The sequence below is a fragment of the Beta vulgaris genome, chromosome 3 (genome assembly GCF_026745355.1).
Source record: "Beta vulgaris subsp. vulgaris cultivar EL10 chromosome 3, EL10.2, whole genome shotgun sequence".
Classification (NCBI taxonomy): domain Eukaryota; kingdom Viridiplantae; phylum Streptophyta; class Magnoliopsida; order Caryophyllales; family Amaranthaceae; genus Beta; species Beta vulgaris.
This window is the reverse complement of record NC_079204.1, coordinates 16,263,815-16,287,776: the sequence shown is the minus strand read 5'-3', so window position 1 is coordinate 16,287,776 and position 23,962 is coordinate 16,263,815. Positions and strand designations below refer to the sequence as shown.

The 23,962-nt window shown below is 36.0% G+C and overlaps 1 protein-coding gene across 2 annotated transcripts; it reads left to right on the top strand.

Annotated features, from left to right (window-relative positions):
* Window positions 1-14,916: 14,916 nt before the first annotated feature.
* LOC104888987 (eukaryotic translation initiation factor 2A) lies at window positions 14,917-22,183 on the top strand. 2 transcript variants are annotated; one of them, XM_010674107.4, is made up of 14 exons: window positions 14,917-15,077; window positions 15,492-15,576; window positions 15,675-16,029; window positions 16,318-16,504; window positions 17,047-17,281; window positions 17,360-17,428; window positions 17,588-17,689; window positions 17,794-17,834; window positions 19,150-19,283; window positions 20,173-20,236; window positions 20,324-20,420; window positions 20,513-20,628; window positions 21,686-21,708; window positions 21,804-22,183. In XM_010674107.4, exons 2-14 carry the CDS (start codon window positions 15,537-15,539, stop codon window positions 21,889-21,891), a joined length of 1,551 nt encoding a protein of 516 aa, XP_010672409.2. In that variant the 5' UTR covers window positions 14,917-15,077; window positions 15,492-15,536; the 3' UTR covers window positions 21,892-22,183. The 2 variants fall into 2 exon arrangements, with proteins under 2 accessions (XP_010672409.2, XP_057249613.1); XM_057393630.1 differs by lacking the exon at window positions 15,492-15,576 and having other exon boundaries at window positions 14,926-15,077.
* Window positions 22,184-23,962: the final 1,779 nt, after the last annotated feature.

Here is a 23,962-nt window from a genome sequence, read left to right as displayed (position 1 = left end):
GGCAAGGGGATGTGGTGGTGGTTGGGTGGTAGTGGGATTAGGGTTTGAAGTTAGGGGATTAAGGTTAGGTAAGGGTTCGAAGTTAAGGGTAGCTTAGAAGTTAGGGTAGCTTAGAAGTTAGGGTTTAGTTAGTTAATTAGGAATAATTAGGGTTTAATTAGGATTAAAGGGGTTAATTAATCCTAAAAGCTAACATAAACTTAACACCGTTAGTCATTAAGGGTATTTGGTGCATTTTATGCAAATTACAAGGGCATCTGGTGCATTTTTGAAACAACGAGGGTATCTGGTGCATTTCGTGAAACCTCAGGGGTACCTGGTAAAAAAATCGTATAATAAAAGGTTATCATGTTAAGTTCAATTTGTATGAGTCTCAGGCTCCAACGTCATGGACTCATGGGTCGGGTCGGACCATCCTTTAAAAAAACACGTTGTTGGATCGGGTCAGGTCAAATTTTTTGTACCCAAAGCCAGCTGTTTTGGACAAAAATCGGACCGGGACGAATTTCAGACTAAAAAATATTTTCGTCTTGTCCAAAACCCGTTTCATAGCCAAAATAAATTAGGGTTAGGGCCAAAAAAAAATTTCTCAAGTTCTGGGAATATCGGGTCAGGCAGTTTTGATCAACTCTAGTGGAAAATGTACAAGTTATCAAATACTCCCTCAGTTTTTATTCTAATCTACACACTTTCCTTTTTAATCTATACTTTGTTATTTTTTCTATTTTTAGTAACATATCACATCTACTTTCTCCTTTTTTCCACTCATGTCATTTACTTTTTAGAGCTTGTTTGGTTAACCTTCAAATACATGGGAAATTAGAATTCCTAGGAAGTAGATATATGTGTTGTTGTTTGGTTGGCAAAAACATGGGAAGTAGAACTTCCTAGGAAGTTCTATTTCCTACAAAATGGAGGAAATAACTTACTTAGGCCCCCCTAGGTAAGTGGAAATTCCCATCGGAAATAGAATTTTCCATGTTCAACCAAACAAAAAAATGTACTTCCTAGGAAATGAAATTTCATGGGCAATGCAAATTCAAGGGAAGCTATACTTCCCAACTTCAACCAAACGACCCCTTAATATTTTAACCCACTCTTTTGTTTCTCTTTCACACTTTTCAGTTTCTCTCTCTACCTTTTCAGTTTCTTTCTCATACTTTTCTACTTCCTCTTTGGTTCTCCCAAAAGTAAAGTGAGTAAATTAAAAAGAAATAAAAGAGTATATTTAACCTTCATTTGGGGAGAAAAGTTGTTTTGGTATAACAATTCGCTCCAAACTTGAAAATATTTGAGTTAGTATTTCAAACGATTGAATTTGGATCACACAAATAATTCATTGAGTAAAATGAGTTAATAAATCTACTGAATGCATTAGATTTAAGTATATTCACTATAAGTAGCTTATAAATGATTTGTCTAACAAGCCATGGTGCGCATATAAAATGACTCTTTTGTCTCCATTTTAAAAGAGAGTTACATGAGTAGTGTACCTGTTTCAAAAGATTACAAATATTGAAGGTTAAACAATAGGAAAAGACAAAATATAGGAAAATTAAAAATATGAGTAGTTTTATGTGAGTCATGTTACCAAATAAAGAAATTATAACAATAAAACATCTATTTATGAAAAATACAATAAGTAAATAGAGTGTTGAATTGAAAAAAAAAAGTGTATTGGCTATTGAACTAATAGGAACCCTTATTAAAGAAATCAAGTACTTCTTAATTATTGCATTATTAAAGATATATGTTTTTTTTATATCTTATAATTATTCCCTAAATGATATCTATAAAAATATATTAAAGGGTAATGATATACGTATCCCTAAGGACTACATATAAGCATTAAATATATCTCTTTAAATGGATCCAGTTTAAGAATTCAAAACACATTTTCACATCAATTGAGGTAATAAATGTTTGATTTAATATTTTATTTCTATTTTAAGCACCTTATACAGAACCCTAAGGGCTATGTATATCATTTTCCTATATTAAAAGGCACGTGATACTCTTCTCAAGATTCTAATACACATGTCTATGCTTTCATTAAAAAAACATTAATAATGTGTAGCTACTAGGAATATAACCCATGGCCTTTGAAATGAAATGTGAGAGTTTAACCATCAATCCACTATAACTTCAATGGTTAATGTTTCAAAGTAAAACGTAATAAAGTTTTATAATTATATGTAACTATAACAAATATTTTGATTCCTGTCAAAAAAAAAAAACAAATATTTTGATGTCTAACACTTTTATTAAGGTAATAACATTATATTACCCCTATTTCATTGACATTGTTATTTTTTTTATCCCCAATTCCTTGCAAATTTTTGAAAAATAACTTATCATGCTATACGTTCATTTTCCAATGTCACACTATAGGAAAAATTACAAAAAGCTAATAAAATCAATAAGTAAACTTACGAATAATAACATATTTAATTTGATAACTGTAACTGCACGGGGCATCGCCCAGGCCAAAACTACTAGTTGGTAATCATTGTATGGCCATGACACACCGTAGAGAATCCCAAATAATAAATATGATGTTGATTGTGATTATATATGTAAAAATCTTCCATTAATCCCCATGTTATTAGTTAAATCTGTATATCTTCTATGTCTATTAGAATTTAGAAATGATGAATATATAATCCCTCCATTATCAAATATATCACCTTATTTTATTTACAGACTTTTCTAACAAAGATGGAAAAATTCAACACTTAAACCAATCGCAATTCTTCATCAAATGGTACATTAACTATAGGTTGATACCCATGTGATATAATATATTTTGGTCATATGGGATTATTATAGCACCCTTAATTGTTTTCTTTAATGGAGAGTCATCGTAGGTGTTCATGACGTATAGGGGAGTATGATTATATTCTAAAGGGACATTACTACACATACCGATCGGGTAAACAACCCACTACTAATAGAAGATTAAAAAAATGTTAATTATGTCGAGTTGGATTCCATTACCACAATTTTCAACAAGTCTTTATCAATGGTGGATAGTCTACCCGGTGGGTAGACAAAGTTTTTTCCATTCTAAAGCGTAGATAGGTACCACTTTCACAAAATATTTCTTAATTAAATAATTGATATCTACATCCTTAACTGCAATATAAAGAGTGATATATAGTTAATTTGAGCAATCGAAATGTCAAATTATATATTTAATCAGAGTTTTTTCCATTCTAAAGCGTAGATAGGTATCACTTTCACAAAATATTTCTTAAGTAAATAATTGATATCTACATCCTTAACTGCAATATAAAGAGTGATATATAGTTAATTTGAGCAATCGAAATGTCAAAAAATATATTTAATCATATTGATCTCGATCAACTGATATATGGTTTCAAACTTTCTTTCACAAGTTTGGGCTGCAATTTGTTTTTCAGACTTGAAATATGCACACCTTTAACTGTACAGTGCTTTTAATCTTTGGAATGGAGTATTAATTTATTGATTTAAAGTTAGATCAAGGTCTCATTAGGTAGTAATTTTATTTCTGAGTGGTGGACTGGTGGTGGACTGTGGTGAATGGTGACAATGAGAGCAAGACAAAGTTCATACATCATACTCCAACAAGTTTTCCTTCATTTGACCTCTTGCATTTGTATGAAGTTTGAATTCTGCGACAGTGCGTCACCATTGAATGAAAAATGTAGTATTATGAAACTAAAAACTATTCACGCATACTTACCCATTTACTCTAGGGGGCGTTTGGTTTATCAAAGAGAAAGGAAAAGGGAAAGGGTTTAAGAAAGGGAAACAAGGAGAACGGAAAGCTACATCCTTAGATTTACTAAGGGCGTATTCGGCATAAGCTTTTTAAGTAGCTTTTAGTATTTTGAGTCGGTCAAAACACTAATTAGAAAAAATAATAGTGTTTGGCAAGGTTGTGGTGTAAGTAGCTTTTAGTGGTACAAGTAGTGTTTTTAGTAGTGTTTGTCAAAAGCTACAATTTGTAGCTTTTGGGGTAGCTTTTAGTGGTGTATAAATTATATGTCAAAGTTTTAATTTGTTTGAGATTTTAATTAGTTATTCTTAAACAGCTACTTTGACAGCTTCTTTTACCGAACATTAATATTTTATACCGCTACTTGGACAGCCAACAGCTAACAGCTATACACCAACCACTAACAGCTACCAGCTACTCTCACAGCTACAAGCTACCACTACAACTACTGTTGCCGAACACGCCCTAAGTTGTTTGGTATAAAATATCTAAGGGAAATCTAATATTCACCACCCTCTACAACTGGCACCACACTTTATCTTTCAACTAAAACCACCTTGCCACCACCCCCATCTCCACTTCTGCCGCCACCCCCATCTCCCGCCGCCACCGCCCCTTCCTCCGCCACCATCCTCCTTCCCCTCTTCCTTCTCCGCGGCTGCCCCCCTTCCCGTAAGTGATCTTTCTTTTTCTCTCTCCTCTCTCTTGTGGTCTACTGGTGTGGTGGTGTTTGTAGGGCTAGATTGACTTTTTTGGTGGTAGATTAGGTAGATTTTTCTCTCTCTCCCTCGAATCTACTTGATGGGGTGGGATTTTTGGTGGTTTATATGGGTTTCGTGGGGGTGACCGAGGTGGTTTTGGTGGGTCATGGAATGTTTTCGGGGGTGGTTGGGTAGTTTTCGGGGGTGTTTGGATGGTTTTCCTAGGTGGGGACGGATTTTCGGGGTTAGTGTAGGAATTCCGGCGAGTTATGGGTTGGGTCTTGTGGATAGAGGTGGTGGTTGTGGGTGGTTGTGGGAGTGTGATGGGTGGTCAGATTAGGATCGTCGGCGGGTGGGTGGTCAAGGAAGCGGTTCTGCTGGTGGTTGGGTGGTGGTTGCTTGAGCAGGTGGAGGAGTCTAGTGGTGGTAATATTGGGTTAGGTTGTGATGGTTTGGTGGTGGTGGTTGGATGGTCAAGGAGGTGGTCAATGGTGAGTCAAAGAAAGGGAATGTGAAACCTTGGGGGGTGTGGGTAATCAAATTAGAGGGATTTGGGGGTAAGGAGGGAAAAAGGGGGAAAATAAACCCCCAAAACAAACAACATAAAAAGGAATCAAGAGGTTTTGTTCCATTTTCCTTTCCAGTTTCTCCCAAACCAAACGCCCCCTAAGTGGATAATTACAAATAGGGTGTGAAAAAGTAGAATCGGATCGGAATTTGAATCGAATTGGACCGGATCGAGGATCTAGTCCGGTTCCCGATCCGCCGAAAATCAAGATTCCGGGTTTCCGATTCGGTCCAAATCTGGTAAATTCGGTCCGAACCGGTGCACCTGAATTTAGGTTTTTTTAAGTAAAAAAATTAGTTTAAAGGTTAAAAAAAATTCAAAGTTATAAGGAAAAATTGACAAGAATAATCCAAACTATCACTGTTCCGCTCAAAATAATCCCAACTATGGATTATTATAGAATGATCCAAATTATTGGGAGCAAAGCTCAAAATAATCCAAACTTTTAATAATCCTATATAAAATAGACCCAAAAGGGATCATTGAAGGCAAAAAAAATAAAAGTTTGGATTATTTTGGGAAGGTACCCCGAATAATTTGGATTATTCCAGAATAACCCAAAGTTGGGATTATTTGGAGCGGACCGGTCATAATTGGGATTATTTGTATCAATTTTTCCAAGTTATAAAGTTAGAAAGATAAAACCTACTATTTAATGACTTTAAGATTATTGCTGTTAGAATTATTAAATTTTAATATATATAATTTATACATACTTATAAATCTAAATAAAAAAGATTTTTTAATTTTTTTTTGCCGATTCCGGTCCAATAGGTCCAAAACCGGATCGGTCCCAAAAAAGCCAGATTTCGGTCCGATCCTGAACTAGTGCATACCCTTAATTACAGAGTTGTTGATTAGATAGCCAATGTTGACTATCTTGTTAACTCTAGCTTTAATATTTCAATTTAGGGAAAATTTCAAAAAAATACCTTTTATAATCAAAAAATTTCAAAAAACTACCTTTTAAAAATTTTCTTTCAAAAAACTACCTTATATAACAAATTTGTTTCAATGTACTACCATTTTATCATAAATGAGGTTTAATCACCAATGATTAAGTCATCGTAAATTGCTTTTCTTTCTTCCCCTCTCGTTTCTCTCTTCTTTTCTCGCTGCCCCGTCGAGAACAACAGCTACGGTGACTATCATTTATTGATCCGTATTAAATATAAACATAAAGTGGTAGTATATTAAAAGGAATTTGTTATATAAGGTAGTTTTTTGAAAGAAAATTTTTAAAAGGTAGTTTTTTTAAAAAAGTTGGTTATAAAAGGTAGTTTTATGAAATTTTCCCTAATAATTATTTTCTTTTCTTTATCATTGTATCCAATGTATTGGATATTTCGCTCGAGATGACGGTAGCATAATATCTCTTTCCTTACCATTAAACAAAAAGAAAACTGATCAATTTACTATGTATTTACTAACAAATACTCACTCCGTTTTTTCTTATTTGCTACATTGTTGCTTTAGGAATGAAACTACTAATTTTGATCGATTATTTTAATTTTTATATAAATAAAAATATGTTCATGTATAATTTTGTCAAATTTTCTCGTTGTATAGATTTATAATATCAAATTTTTATAATTTTTATTAAAATGAAATAAAAAACATTAAGGGTTAAATAACGTTTTGAAAAACTGAGGAATAACAATGTAGTAAATTATTAAAAATAATAAAAGGAGTACAAAATAGAATAGTCAACTGTCAACGTAGGACTAGCCTATCATTACATAACGAACAGATGAGTTAAGAAAAGAGAAAAAAAGAGAAAAAAAGAAAAAAAAGAATGATAACATTTCCAACTTGTGGTAGGAATGACAATAATTGCTGAAGTGGATAAGAGCAACAACTTGGATAATGCATGAAAATGATGTCTTAGCACGTAACAATGTGGCATGATTCTTGATGTGTCATGTGTACCAAATAAACAATGTCGTGTATTAACAGATAAAATAAAATATTTGCTCATTCGTCTTATTACTAGATAGATGTCTGATTTATTAATGTGCTTGAATGCTCGTTCACTTGTATTCTCTTCAATTCTAAATTTGATTATATTTGACAATATATTTAAAGCTGTTTTTTCACCCAATATTTCCGACAAATTTAATAATTCACCATATACCCTAAATGTTTTAGAATTGCACTATATGCCGATGAATTTTGAAAATTGCGCACCAGATGCCCTTTTTCTAACCGACGTTAAGTCACTATTAATAACATTGTTTACAATTTTGCCATTATTAACCCTAAACCTTAATTCTAATCTTACCCTAACCCTAATTTAATCGTACCCTTACCTTTATCCTAATCTTAAACCTAAACATTACCGTTATCCTAAACCCTAACTCACCCAGCCCTCCACCCCTCCACCCCTGGGGCCAACCCCCCACCCCTCCCCTCCACATCCCCTCCCTTCCACCGTCGCATCCCCCTCCCCTCTCTCTCCCTTCCGCCGCAGTGTCCCTCCCTCTCCCCCTCCCCTTCTCCGTCCACCGTCGCATCAACTGTCGAATTTTCGCGTCACATCAACTGTCGGATTTTCGCGCAAGGGGTGGGTGAACGAAGGGGGGTGGGTGGGTGGGTCGGATTTTCGCTCAGGGGGTGGGGAAGTCGACGGGGAACGAAGAGGGGTTGGGGGAGTCCCGCGGAGAATGAACGAAGAAGGGGTGGAGGAGTCGACGGAGAACGAAGAGGGGGTGGGGGAGGCCGACAGTGAACGAAGAGGGGGTGGGGGAGGCCGACAGTGAAAGAAGAGGGGGTGGGGGAGGCTGGCGGTTAGGGGGGGGGAAGGGTAGGGGCTGGGTGGTTTGGAGGGGAAGGGGTGGGGGCTGCCAAGGAGTTAAGGTTAGGGTAAGGGGAAGTGTTTAGGGATAGGATTAGAGTAAGGGTTATGGTTAAATTAGAATTAGGGTTAGGGCTGAATGATGGCAAAATCGTAAATAAAGCTAACGGTGAGTTAACGACAGTTAGGAAAAGGGTATATGGTGCACAGTTTTCAAAATTCATGGGTATATGGTGCATTTTTGAAACATTGAGGGTATATGGTGAATTTTTAAATTTGTCAGGGTTATTTGGTGCAAAAACCCTATTTAAATTATCTTAAATGAGTATGCGTTAAAATTTTAAATTATTTAAAATAAATAATTATGTTTTGGTAAGAGGTTGAACAAAATTTAAGTTCAAAAATTAACTGAAATTGAGTTGCTATTTCAATTTAAGGTGCTAAAATTTCAACTATCTTATTTTAACACCTTAAATTGAGATGCTACATATGGATTCTGTTTGGCAATACATTTAAGTCATCTTAAATGAGTAGGTGCTAAAAGTTTAAGTTATCTAAAATAAATAATCATGTTTTGGTAAGCTTAAATAAATTTAAGCTCAAAAATTGACTGAAATTGAGTTGCTATCAAATATACCATTTCAATTTAAAGTGTTCAAATTTTCAGCTACCTTATCAGTTCAGCTCCTTTCAGCTACCTTTTCAGTTTCACCTCTATTTCAGCTTATGTTCCCAAACATAGCCTTTGTATGAAAATTGTAAATTAAGGCATTTTGTTCACTTTAAGTTCAGTAAATGTAGAAGTTTTAGACTCCGACTATTGTATTTTTAGAGAAATTTTGTTGTAGTTTTTGGGTTCTTGAATTTTAATGTTTGATATGTTATTAAAGTGTGTAAAAAGGATATTAAAGAGTTGGCAAATAATAATAAAATAGAGGAAAAATGATATACACAAGTTTGCTAAATAAAAATATAGAAATGAGTAATAATAATATGATATATATATATATATATATATATATATATATATATATATATATATATATATATATATATATATATATATATATATATATATATATATATATATATATATATATATGCATGTAGAGTTGACAAATAATGATAAAATAGGGAAAAATGATACAATTTTTGCTATAAATGACATAGAAATGAGTGAAAATGATACAAAAATGGATAATAATGATTTGGTACATAATGAGTTCGCAAATAATAATAAAATATCGAAAAATGATACAAGTTTGCTGAAAAATGACATAGAGATGAGAAAAAATAACATAAAAATGAGTAATATAATGATATGCTATGTAAAAAGTTAAAAATAATAATAAAGTACAAGAAAATGACATGAAACTGGCCAAAATAATACAAGTCTGTTGTAAAATGACATAGACGTCAATAATAATGTCATAAAAGAATTTTATAAATGACATGAAATAATTTTTTTAAATGATATGAGATAACTCTAAAATTATATAAAAACGCCAATAATCACATGAAATATGTTTATAATGACATGAAACACTCATATATAGTTCATACATATAAAATATTATTATACACTAAGTTATGGTGTAATGTATATGTATTACACCCAAGAAGCGTTTAGAACAAAATCATTTCATGATATTTATGTTGGTAAGAGTTTATGTAAAAGATTTATAAGTTTAAAGTAAAATGTTATGTAGCATTAGTTATGAAAATTTTGGATTTGTATTTGGTAGCTTGTCGTTATCATGTAAACATAAAGTATTCCAGACAACATATTTTATGCAGACAACATATTTTATGCCCTCTCATAATAGAAGCCACGCTCATTATTATTACTTGAAAGTTGGATGGATTCCAATTGAACCCTTCTCTTGTTCTCTCTTCCTATCAAAAGTTAAAAGACGTACATTTTTGTTAAAAATTCTTTTGGCAAAGCAGTCTTGTTCAAGTGTGTAAATGTTGTCCAGCCAAACAAGGGGAGATGTCGTCCACAATGGAAAAAACAGAGAATGAAGGTAGCATTCAACAATAAGCATAGTGTTTTTTTTTTTTTGGACAGAGGTATTGTTTACCAGTTTGGTATTAGCTTTTTGGGTACTCTTTGGTTGATCTTGAAGGAATTCCTTTAATGCAATTACTAAATATATTATGGATCGTATTATGGAGATAATAAATTCATTAAATTAGGTCGTCTATACGTCTTGCTAGAGAATGCTATAGAACTTCGTGTTAGTAAATTATAGATCCGAAACCCAATTAAATGGATCCTATTAGGCCGCACATAAGATTTGGATCAACAAAAGAAAAACCTAAAGCCCATAAAAGGCTCTAGGGTGGCCGGCCAAGAGAGGAGAGGGAAGGGGATTTTCTAACCTAAATGTACTTATATATTTAGTTAGGCAATCACAAGAAAAGATACAAGATCTCTCTCAATATTCTTCTCTCTCTTATTCTTCCAAAAAGTCACGGTTTACTCCAAGAAAAGAAGAAACATTTATTCCTTCCAACTAGCATTGGTGGAGTGTTAATCCGAATTGGTGGACCAAGTAGAGGAATCACATTTGTCGTAATTCTATCTCCGGATTATAACAAGTTTCGTGAAAATCACGCTTCAAAGGTTAATTCTAAACTATTATGTGATCCTTGATTGTATATGCATGTGATCTTATTTAAGTGCTTATGGATATGATTCATGAAATTTCACTTATAGTACTTAAATCTCTACAAATCTATGAGAAGTTGCATATTTTGCGAATTTCAGCACCAGTCCCTTAATTTTGTAGCTAATAATATAATAATAATAAAAATCAAATATTTTGGTTTTTAAATGGCTTTAAAGGACTATTTTATCATCCATAACTAATACAATTGGTAGATGGTGGGCTCGTGTCTACCATTAGAATGGTAGACCAGGGCCAAAACGCATCTCGAAAAACATAAAACGCGTGAAACTAATGTACATCAACTGTTCTCCAATGAACATGTGAAACTAATGTACATCAATTGTTCTCCAATGAACACCGATGTCAACGATTCTCCTTTGTTGACCTTTATCTTTATATGTTTCTTAGTTTGTTTATTGCAGATATTTCTTTGTTCATTGTGTTTTCTTTGTTTGTTCATTAGGCTGAGTGGTTGTTCATCACATATTTCCTCTTATGTTCATTTTTTTTCTTGTTGTTCATTGCTGATTCAGATGTTCATTGAGTCTCGTGTGTTGTTCATTTGTTCTACTTTCATTTTCATGTTGCTTAGTTTGTTTATTGTATTATAATGCGAAACGACGCCGTATGCAATGGTGCGCACCATTTAATTTCCGATAACTAATAAAAGGAATGAAGAACTATAAGTCTACTTGCTTAATAAAAATGGCACTTGGTTTGGCCGATACAGCTCGAAAATACCCGGTCTAACATGTTATTTCTATGATGGGCTTCAGATTGCCTTTTTAATGTTAGGCAGGTCAACTTAGGTATCGTTGACTAGCTCGCATGACTTGTCTGTCTATATAAACCGTATCTATTTTTTTTAGGTGGTTCCCAAGAAACAAGAATGGTTTGCTATTTATGGTGGAGAAGTAGAGGCGGATTTTGTTGAGAAAAAAGAGATTCGGTTGCATGATAACTGTCTATTTGATTTCTCAGATTCCGTTTAGTAAAATAAAACTCAACTTTATGGAATATCCTATAAATAATAGGAAGGTAAGTTTGCAAATGAAAGATAAATGTCTTTGTTTTTATGGAGTGGAGGTAATGAAGAAGTGTACAAGATAGAAAGATGTGCATGAGCTAATTTTTCGTTTCATGAAGGATTCAAAGTTGGCTTCTAGCGCGACAAAGGAAAAAAAAAAGGTGATCAATTGATTCGGTATCAGGGTGACATAAGCCACAAAAATATAATACTGTGTAGAAATATAGTAAAAGATATTAATGGTCAAATACTTCCTTGGTTTCTAAATAAGTGCAACATGGAGAAGTGGTACACAGACCAAGGCATCTAGAGAGAGAAAGTTGAGGACCACACTTAAAAGAGAGATTAGGCAACTTAATAAAAACACTAAACTAATTACCTAAGAACTTTCTGCCCCACCACCTTCCACCTTCCACCTGTCACCCACCACTACGCCACCACCAACCACCGTCGGAAAACCTCTCCCCCAAACCTGCCCACCGGAAACCACCCTCCCTACCTGCCCACCGAAAAACCACCCTCCCCCAAACCCGAAAAAACCCCATTTCCCCTCCCCAATATTGAAACCAACACCCTCCCTTGGAAACCACCCCCTAAACCACCCCCTAAACTAACCCTCATCCCCTTCTAAACAACCCCCTAAACCACCTTTTCAACCGAACGCATCAACCACCACTACCACCGACATCTTCCGTCTCTCCCCATCACCACCATTGCAGCAACACACCGACCACCACAAATTACCCAGAAAACAAAATTCTTCTTAGATCTTGAACCCAGAAAAACCAAATAATTTTCCTCTAATTTCACACACGAATCATTCAATAAACCCTTAAAATCTTCCAAAGTAAGCAACTCAGATTCCCATTCGAACCCCAAGAACCCGTCAAATGAGCGACCCTTGGTGGCGTTGGGTTGGTGGTGTCGGATTCGAATTGGCACGAAGAACCTAGATGCCAATTTCACACACGAAGAACCCGTGGTATTGAGGATGGTGGTGGTGCCAGTAGGTGGCGTCGGGTTGGTGATGTTTTGGTGGTGGCATTGGGTTGGTGGTGTTTTGGTGGTGGCTAGGGGTGCTTATCGAGCGAGCCAAGCCCGAATAGTATTGGGCTCGGCTTGAGCTCGTTTAACTTTTCATGGGCTCGGCTCGGCTCGTGAGCTTGCCGAGTTTGGGGGAGCCGAGCTCGGCTCGAGCTCGGCTCGTGAGCTCGTTTAGGCTAGGCTCGTGAGCTCGTTTAGGCTCGATTAGTGAGCTCGGCTCGGCTCGAAGCCCAACCGTGTAGGCCCACATCGATACTAAAGCAATACTTAGGCGGTAGGCCCAATCGTATAGGTCAAGTACAAAGTAGGTGAGCTTGTCCACTCACCCATCATATGCTTTTATAACTTGATTTCCCTCTTAGCATTGCTAAGATTTCAATGTGGGACTCTATGTTTTGTTAAAGAAAAACAAACTCACTATCCCCATGCTTTATAACTTGGTTTCCCTCTTGGTATTGCTAAGATTTCAATGTGGGACTTCATGTTTTGTTTAATATAAACAAACTCATCCTACATATGTTTTTATAACTTGGAATACCTCCTAGCATTGTGAAAATTTCAATGTGGGACTCCATGTTTTGTTTAAGAAAAAAATTCACCTTATATATTATATGAAAAAAAAATCATATTTGTACCAATAACACTCTTAAGTGCATTTAAATAAACAATCATCAAATATTTTAAGTATTAAATAATCAAATATTTAAAATTATACTTCATTCCCTCTATGAAGAAAATAAAGTATAGTTTTGTTTTCCAACCAAGGAGATACAAAATTAAACTTTAAGTTGAAGTAAGGTTTAGTAGCTATTTATAAAGAAAATAAGGTTGATCCTTGTTTTCTCAACCAATGTGGGACTTTAGTGCCTAGTGGAGTAGAGGTGAAGTTGGATCACAAATTAAAATATATAATTTGTAATCTAAATTAAAATATAAATTTGTATTAAATTTTTTTAATGTAATTTTTTTAATACAATTTTTTTTTAGTATAAAATAATAATCGAGCTGTTCACGAGCTTTGCCTAGCTCGGCTCGGCTCGTTTAAGTCTCGAGCCGAGCTTCAACGAGCCGAGCTTTGACCGAACCGAGCTCGAGCTGCTTGCGAGCTTGTCAGGCTCATTATCACCCCTAGTGGTGGTGTCGGGTTGGTGGTGTTCTGGGGGTGGCGTCGGGTTGGTGGTGGTGTGGGGTTGGTTGGTTGAGTTAAGGAGATGGAGAGGGTGGATTGAGTTGAGGAGAGAGAGAGAGAGATGGGTGGCTGAGATGAGGGTGAGTAGGTTGATTAATTAATGGTTTTTAGGTTGGTAGATGATAAATGAATCAAGTGGTTGAGGGAATTAAGTAAGTGATAGCATTTATGTAAATAAAAGGAAAAAACTTTTTATTTTGAGCTATGTTACACTTATTATGACATTTCCTAAAATGGGAAATGTTGCATTTATTTAGAAACGGAGGAAATAGTAGTATATAATAAGTGCTAATCAAATCAAGTATACTCAGAGCACCTCCATTCATGGGGCACCCCATTTTTTCTCTCTCCTCACCTTATTTGTCCACCTCATTTTCCACTACCTCCCCATTTTACCTTACTCAAATTTGAAACACATACCTCCACTCATCTACCTCCCCATTTATCTTCTCTCTCTTATTTCCTATACCCCACCACCTTTTCTCTCTCCTACTTTCCCATACCCCATCAATATTTTTTCTCTCTCTCACCCGCCATGTGTAAGCTCCCCATTTGTTCTTCACTTGGGCACCTCCCCTAAAAGCACCTCCAATGGCAAAAAAAACCCTCCCCATATGGACTCTCTCTCCTCAAATGGGGCTCCACATGAGTGGGGTTGGTTCCCCATTTAATGAGGATGCTCAAGTTTTAGGGGAGGTGCCCAAGTGAAGAACAAATGGGGAGCTTACACATGGCGGGTGAGAGAGAGAAAAATATTGGTGGGGTATGGGAAAGTAGGAGAGAGAAAAAGTGGTGGGGTATAGGAAATAAGAGAGAGAAGATAAATGGGGAGGTAGATGAGTGGAGGTATGTGTTTCAAATTTGAGTAAGGTAAAATGGGGATGTAGTGGAAAATGAGGTGGACAAATAAGGTGAGGAGAGAGAAAAAATGGGGTGCCCCATGAATGGAGGTGCTCTAAAACTTGAGCATCCTCATTAAATGGGGAACCAACCCCACTCATGTGGAGCCCCATTTGAGGAGAGAGAGTCCATATGGGAAGGGTTTTTTTTGCCATTGGAGGTGCTCTCATAGAACGGAACCAACAGCGAGAGTACATCGTAAACCTATTAATAGATTGGGCTTCTTTTTTAATTAAAAATTGGGGGCTCTTGAAGTCCAAAGTAGAAATGATGGATTTCAAAAACAAAGTCTAACTTTTGGATATCCATTTTTAAAAAAGATCCAAGATTTGCAACCCAAACCCAACAAACCCACTAACACACACCTTCTCTCTCCTCCTCTCTCTCTATCTGAGGTTATTGCTCCGGCGACTTAGGTATCTCTTCTTGCTCCTCTTACTGTTAACAAGTTGATTATTGTATTTTTAAGTTCTTTTTTCTGGTTTAGTGCTTCTTCATTTTTCAGCATTTCTTGATTGAATTATCAACTGTTTGTTTAAGTATTTTTTTTGTTAGTTTCTGCTATTTTCGTTGATAAAAATCTGACCTTTACTATTACTTTGAGATAGGATTAAGAACTGCAAGTTATATGTATGATCAAACAATATTTGTTTTTGTTTTCTATTACTTTTGAGTTAACTGTTAGTTTTTATATGTATGATTAGCGTGGAATGCCCCATAAAGAATTAGATACAAGCTCATTAGCTAAATTTCACATGAATTATGAATAGCATAAATCAGCATTAGGGTAAATTAGGTGCATTAGTTTTAACATTGTTATGCATTTTTAGGGGCTGTTTTTGTTGATACTTTGTGGAAAATTTGATTAGAAGAAAATGGCAGCTGGAGAACCTCCACCATCGTTGGAAATATTAGGTGCATATCCGCACTCCTTTTGCTTATGGATGTTTTAATGCTAAATATGAAATATTAAGGGGACTAGTTGATGGAATATGTTGTTATTTTTTCATTAGTTCGAGATCAAGATGGATTTTCGATCTGCTCTGGTCTGCCCTTTGATAATGGTGAACCAATTACCAAGATACCTAAAGTTCCTTGCACGAGTGCAATCTTTAATGAGGATGGTTCTAGGCTAATGGTGATTAAGTCTGATGGCGTTATAAATATATTTGATTCCAAGACCTACAAAGAGATCAGATCCTTTCAAGTTCCAAGCTTTGTCGCTGCTACTTTATCACCCCGTGGGACTTTCCTTCAGACGTATCAGAGACAATCGTCTCCCCAGGAGAAAAATGTCAACTTATGGAGTGTGGAGACTGGTGCTTCTGTGTATAACTTTTCTCAGAAGAATATGAGCAAAACAACATGGTATGTATGATAGACCTCAAGTTTAGAAGTCTCAAAGTATTCGTAAGCAACTTATGTTCATTCGATTATGAAAATTTATTTTCAAATTCATGTCAGCTTGAGTTACTTTCACATGAATCTTAGTATTTGGAAATCTTGAGTAAATTCTGTTGTTTTATGTTGATTAGCTTTAACGTGCATAATTTGTGAAAGAGAGAGTTGATGTGAATGTATATAATTATTTTCCCTTTCTATGTACCTTTTGTTGAATCCTCGTCCTCTATATGAACATGTTTGTGTACTGTCCAGGCCCTCTATCTTGTTCAGCTCAGATGAAGTTGTTGCTTGCCGACTGGCCACAAATGAAGTACAGTTTTTTGATCCATCTGACTTCTCAAAAGGATTTGTATCTCGCCTCAAAGTTCCTGGAGTAGCGGCTGTTCAACTTTCCAACCTGCCTGGTTCACATGTTGCCACATTTGTTCCTGAATCTAAGGTTGGTGTATCTGAGCTGGGTTGTTTTCTCATCTCAATATGACGATATGTGGTCAAGTTGGATCCTTTCCTGTGTGAACTTTCAGAATGTCACCATGCCTGATATATTCCAGATATTTCTACATATATACTAACCTAGAAGCTAGATTCTAGAAGCTTGGTCCTAGATTGGACTAAAGAAACTTCTGCACTCTTATGCAAACTATTACTTACATGGCTTTATCAGCTTACCTTCCACCACGCTTGATCTTAGAAGATGTCTTTGTTAAATTACTGCATAGAATCAAATCATCAGTGGGGTTGTTGAGAAAGGGCCTGAAGCATTAATATAAGCTAAATGTATTCCATTTGGTACTCAGCAGTCAGCCCTATAAATAAAGGCGGTCTTCAACTGTCCAAAGGAGATAAGTTATGAGAACGCCAAACAACTGTGCTAAGACCATTTCCAGCATCATTCTTGATCTTTGATATTTTCCTCCCATGTCAGATTTCCTTTTTTGTGTAAATGAGTTCCTTGTCCTCCTTTTGTATATCTTTTTGTAGGGAGTGCCTGCAAGTGTCCAGATATTTGCATGTGGAAGCGATCCCTCTAGCCAGCCTCTTGCACGACGCAGCTTCTTCCGTTGTTCAACCGTGCAATTACGTTGGAACTATGGCTCTACTGGTCTTCTAGCTGTGGCTCAAGCAGATGTTGACAAAACCAACCAGAGTTACTATGGAGAGTCAAAATTAAGTTACTTGACAACAGATGGATCTCATGAAGGCCTTGTACCCCTTCGTATGTGGCCTTGATGTTTATGGTACCATTTTCTATCCAACTCTGCTTACAAAATTGATTAGTTTAGTACATCTACAGGCAAGGAGGGACCGATTCATGATGTTCAGTGGTCCTATGCTGGGTCAGAGTTTGCTGTTGTCTATGGATGTATCCTTTGGTGATTCACTAAAAATTTTCTCGTGAAAACATTAAATGGCTCAAAAAATGGTGTGTGTACTGAGATCATTGCTCTTTCTTCTCTTGCATATCCTATTGCCAGAAATTTTCTTATTTATTCTATGTTGCTGTTCCTTGACCTAACTTTAGTTATGCCTGCCAAAGCTACAATATTTGACAAGAAGTGCAATCCACTTCTTGATCTTGGCTCAGGTCCTTACAACACCATCAGATGGAATCCAAAGGGAAGATGTATCCTTCATGGAGTTGATGCACCACAATTCTTTTCATTTCTTTTCTTCACGACCCCTGTATTTTTTTGTTCTATATATATATCCTTAAATCTTTTCATACAGTTTTGTGCCTGGCCGGTTTCGGAAACTTGCCTGGTGACATGGTATGCCAGACTATCTTTCCTAAATTTGTTACTGTGCAGTATACTTCACCATTAGCTGTTGGTTGATGTATGGCTCTACTTGTTAGTGATAACACTTCATAGACCTATAATGTAGGTCCCAAACTGGGTTGTTGATGCCTTGAATTTAGGTCCCAAACTGAGTTGTTGATTTTGTTATCATCAATGACAAAGGTGGTATCTGTAAACATATTTTATAGTGCTTGCTTTTCGTATTGGAAATCTTTGATTGTATTCCTTGTAATGTGGTCTAAACTCTGAAGTATTTGGAAGATAGTTCCAGGAGAATTAATTGTTCTTGGTGCTAGCATTTTAGATTCAGGGCTTAATGACTTTAAGCATGCTGCATGAATGATGTTCAGTTGGCTCAAGGAAGGCTAAGTGCCTCAAGGTCAAGGGTAATTGATCTCATTATGTGGTTTAATGCTAAATTATCTGCCAGATTCTATCTCATGTATGTTGATAAAATTGGAAAATTATTTTCTAAGGTTTGAAAGTTGAGTATTGAATTCGATGAGATTGTAATAACCCTGTCCATGTTTGATGGACAAGCTTTCCGGATAAATTGCTGCTAAATAACAAGATCCTCTGCATATCTCCTGCTAGATATTCTGAAAATCATATCATTAAGATTTTCGATTGGGCTGGAGTTGAGAAAGGGGCCTGATGACTCAAATCAGATCCTTGAGTGTAGTTGCAGATTCATTTGCCAAATAGAGTCCTTAGTTCCCAGCGAAAATTTGACTCTCAGATTTTCTCTACCAGATCTTTACCAACCATAATCTAATTGCTACTTTTCAAGCCTAAGTGTTGGCAATATTTAATTGTTGGGCCTCACCGTGGGTGACAAATACTGGAAAGTGGAAACGGACCCTTTTGATAAAAACAGTGCTTAGGCGACTACCATATATGTTGTTAACAGCTGTACATGTAAGGCGAGTGAGGAAAAGGCTTCAAACAAGTAGTTTTCTTTTGCCCTGCTTTTCTTAATCTCTTATCTTCAGACTATGTCATGATCAAGCAACCTTTATCTTTGAAGAATGGGTCGTACAGCTGTAAACCTGTAACTTATAGACGATCCCTCTTTCTCTAGTGGAAGTCTTTTGGAATATGAAAGTTGCTTGTATGTATGCTGGCAATAGTAATTTACGTGTTCCTTTTACTTTTTGTGTATGAAGCCTCTCATTTGTAATGGTTCTTGTCCTTTCTTGTTTTTTCGGGATACTTTAGATTATCAATTTTCTAGATATATGGAATTCCATATCTTAATGCAAGTGCACCTTTGAGAGTGTTTCAGGCTTTCTGGGATTGCACGGAGAAAAAGCAGCTTGGAACAACTAAAGCTGAGTGGTCTGTAACCAGTGAATGGTCTCCTAATGGTTGCTTTTTTATGACTGCATCAACGGCCCCAAGACGTCAGATTGATAATGGGTATGCTAAGTTTGTTTCTTGTGAGTTGTGATGGACAAGAAATTACTTTGTCGACAGGAATTTGATCTTAATTATCCTCTATGGCTACTGGAAAGTAGCTTGTTAAGTTGAGTCCTTCCTAGGGAACATTAGGATTTAATCTAACCAATGCGACAAATTTTATTCATTTTACATGAATGCTATGGGCAAATTTCATTAAGTTTGTTGCTTGTGAGTTGTGATGGACATGAAATTACTTAGTTGACGGGAATTTGATCTTAATGATCCTCTTTGGCTACTGGAAAGTAGCTTGTCAAGTTGAGTCCTTCATAGGGAACATTAGGAATTAATCTGGCCAGTGCGCAAATTTTATTCTGTTTACATGAAAGCTATAGGCAAGTTTCATTGTCTTTTGCTGTGTTCGTGCTGTACTTTTCATCTAGGTCTAACAACTTGGCTGGTGATTTATTGTTTGATGGGGGTGGCGAAGGGGAAGTGGGATTGGAAATAGCGAAGAAAGTCAACACGTGACAGACTGACAGTATGCTCGTCATTGCCTCCAGCCTACTATGATTGTTCTGGTGGACTATTAGCAGTCTTACAACATTCATCTTTGACCTTTTTTTTCTAAATGAAGGAATAGTTGTCTTGCAATTGAAACTATAGATAAAATCTTGTAGTATACCTTCTTGGATCACTACTTTTCTATTTCACCATTTTCTGATATTTTGTAAGAAATTCTGGTAAAATTTTATAAATCTGACTCTAAAAAGACAACTATAAGTATCGTAATTGGGGAGGGTAATAATATTTTGAATTGATTGGTCAGGTCAACTTTGAGCATTTAGGAAATTACTTCTGCGATTTTGGGATGGAAGTAATTGATCATTCATACGTTGGTGTTATGTAGGATTAAAATCTTCCTCCACAATGGCTCATTGTATTACAAGAAGATGTTCGACAAATTATTCCAGGTTTGTATGGCTAATATCTTCTCTTCTCGTGTTTTAGATTATTGTTTCTTCTCTGAATTAACATTGTCTCTCTGCTATCAATCCCAGGCCGATTGGAAAAGAGAATCCGCAGATAAATTTGGTGATATTGCTCAACTTGTGAAATCTGTAGGTTCATTGAAGCTTGAAGAAGCAAAATCACAAGGTTCCTCGCTTGATCATCATGTCAGCAACTTGTTCATAATATATATCTTCATAATATGTTTTTGCTTAAATAGAAGACTTTGCTTCTTGTAGGTCAAGGGCCAAAATCTTCGCAGAGTGCTGCAAAAGCCAGCCCAGCAAATCCTCCACAGAAACCTACTGCATATCGACCTCCTCATGCTAAGCAGGCAGCTGCTGCTAAGGCAGAGGTAAAATCTAGTACCTTGGCATTGTTTTGGTATTATCAATAATCAAATTTTCAACTCTTTCAATGATACAACCTAAATGGTTGGTTTAGGCTCATCTTGTGGAAAACCTTCTATGTCTTTTGAGATTCTTGAATGAATGTTTTTGTTGAGTGTAACATCCAGATGATCCAAGGTTTGTGTGGTATTGAGCAGAATAATAAATTAAACATATGTTTCAAAATCCTGAATGTGTGCTGTCTTTCTGTATTGAAAACACAGGCTCAAAGACCTTTGCTCTTTGAGCCGTCGATGCTCATATGTGTTATGACACTTGATTTGTAGAATGGATGCTATAATCAAATCAGCATTGTGTTATGGCACTTGCCCTCTTATCATTTTAGGATTTTGTTCATTAGCTCATTTTTATCTCTCGACTTCTGCATGGGACACGAAGTTGTGTTTGGATATCATTCTTTACTAATGCTTCTCAAAGATGTAACGCAGTTTTGGTAATGTTCTGCAACTTATTTTGGTTATTTGATTGATGATGCTGTTTAGCTTATTTAGCAAAATTTCCATAATCTGTTAGCTGGTGATCTAATGACATCCAAAGCCTTTCAAAATAATCGGTTGGCTAACGAGTCATTATGAATAATATTAAGCTTGTGCTCTATATCACCCAGTGGACCATTTACTGTTTAGTATATGTGATAGAGTTTGTCTAGCAATTGGGTTGCTGCTAATCTGATTTTAGGGTTGAATATGCACACCTGTTTCCTAATATGCAATAGATTAATCAGTACCATCCCACTGCAACATGGAAATGCTGGAAGGCTAGGTTGCGAGGTTTGGCAAGACGTGAAACATGTGTCTTTCAGAACACAAAATTTTGTGGACAGGGTGCAACATAGTTTTATTCATAATGCATATAATTTAAATATAGTGCTTTAGTTATCAAGGTTTCAATCTTCACGCATGATTCTCATCTCTAAGCCTGTTATCTTGAGTGAATAAGTGCACAGACTTTTACACACAGCTGAGTTTGTAACTTTTTCTTTTATGTTCTCTGATTTTGCAGCTCTTTGGAGGAATAACTACACCGTAAGTTTGTTAAACTCCATTGTTTGTAAAACGATCCTTTAATTTCCCATTTCTTTTGGGGAAACTTTGCTGAGTGTGATCGCATGACAATGCAGGGAAATGAGCAAAAATGCCTTGAAAAACAAGAAGAAACGAGAAAAGCAGCGGGAGAAGAAAGCAGCTGAAGCTGACAGTAGTTCATGATCACTTTCCAGGCTAATGTACTGGGGACAATGGGAGATTTTGCAGACCAAGTTCTTCTCCTGTCGATGCAACTTAGGCTCTGAAAGACTCTTCACTAGAAGCAGCGAAGCAGCGAAATTTTTGAGTGCAACCCTAATAGACCCTATTAAAGTTTCAGAAATTTTCGTCTATTATACAGACTAAGACAAAAAGGCTAGGTCGAAAATGTCATTTGTATGTATTCAACGCTGAGACCTAGACGGTCATCTTTTTCTTCAGAAAAATATAACTAGTGGAGTCCATGGACCATGAAGGTGAGGGTATAACATGATTAATACGCAAGTACAACGATGAATTATGAGTTGGAGTTTTCCCTCTAAGCCTCATCAATGATGTTTGGTCGTAACTTGTGTGCGCTTCTGTTACGACTGGCCTCAACTACTGGTGGTGCCAAATGCTCCCAATACATTGGACACCTTGCTACTCCAAGTTTTTCCTGTGCGTCTTTTGTGGCTTTGGCTAGTGCACAGTTGAGAACGTTTTAGTGACTTTGGTAAAGTGTTGTGCTTATCTGTGTATCTCATAAGCATGGTTTTTTTTTTTTTTTTACAACGAGAAAACGTACAATAAATTAACTAAGAGAGCATTTAGTTTCCTTTATGTGCTGATATCTTACTTTAATTATTCATTTGCTTAGTAAAAATTTAATCTTGATTGTAATTTTGAATGTGGTTTTATATCAGTCACTGAATGTGTTTTTTGAAAAAAAAAGGTTAAATTGGTTGTGTTTGGGGATAACAGAAGATTGAATTTGACTTTTTCGGGGAAAAAAGTTTCTAAATTTTATGTGGGAAAAAAAGATGTTCAATTGTAAATTTTTTTATTGGAAAAAAGGTTCTTGAATTAATTGATGAAAATTTAGGGTTCAGGGTTTTCAGGATTTGGGGTTATAGCGTTTGGGGTGTAGGATTTTAGGAATTGGGGTTCTAAAGTTAAGGTATAAGATTTAAGGATTGATATTGTTAATTTGCTGAAAACTGTTAAATTAGGATGGAAATATGATCAGGTCTATAGATTGCAAATGATTATTGCTCATGATTCCAAGTCGAATAAGACTCACTTGCATGAATTTGGAGGTTCAACATGTATCAGCGAAAAAGAGGATCATATCTACGAAACTTAATGTAAAGTATGTAAAATTGACTATGATCAGCTTTATGTATTATCCTTTAGTTAATGTGTTGTTGGTGGAGATGATTGAAGCAAGAGACGAAGACGACAAAGAAGAACCGGAGGTGTGCACCAGGGGCTCGAGTGGGAGGCAGCCAAATGTGAAACCTTGAGGCAGAATGTGGCAGGAAGGTTGGTGGTCTAGGCGGGTAGCCCTCTGGCCGGGAGGGAGGCCTGTCCCGGACGGGCTCACTCATGCTCGGGAGTGCAACAGTTTGTGGAACTCGAGGCAATAAGTTGGGGAATGTCTGTCCCGAACGGGCAGTGACTTGGCCTGGGCGGGTGATTCTTCGAGCCTGTTCGGATTGCCTAGATCTGCACGTGTTTTTGGGCCACGATCGGATTGCTTTTAGTACTAGGAGTATAAATACCCCATTTTCTGATATATTTTTTTTTGGCAATTCAAAATTATTATTGAAAACCAAAAAAATGATTGAGTTTTTACAGACACAAACAAAAACCATGATAATAGAGCATCAATTTCCTAACAATCCCCACCTTCTTAAGGAACATACTCCAAAAGTGTTAAATCAAGGCAACCAAATCTTAAGGAACATACTCCAGAAGCAGCAACAACAAACAAATAAACATCTAAATTATCTGAACATGCTCAGAATAGTTAGTCTATAGAATAACAAAACACTATTTAAGCAAAGAAAAGTAGCTGCTTCATTGCTTCTGAGCATCTACAGGCCACATTGAAGATTATAGTATTGACAACAGTTTTAGGATCTTGACAAGTATCTTCAAAAATCTTTTTGTTGCGTTGAATCCATATGTTATAGATAGCTTCAGCAAAAAGCATACCATATACTTTATGTTTATCTTGCTTCTGTCTATAGAGCTTTGCAGCTAGAGAAAC

Coding starts and splice junctions, on each gene's coding strand:
- LOC104888987 (XM_010674107.4), top strand. CDS start 15,537: ATGGCAGCTGGAGAACCTCCACCATCGTTGGAAATATTAG. Junction 16,030..16,317: donor AATATGAGCAAAACAACATG/GTATGTATGATA, acceptor TGTACTGTCCAG/GCCCTCTATCTTGTTCAGCT. Junction 20,237..20,323: donor TGTTCGACAAATTATTCCAG/GTTTGTATGGCT, acceptor TATCAATCCCAG/GCCGATTGGAAAAGAGAATC.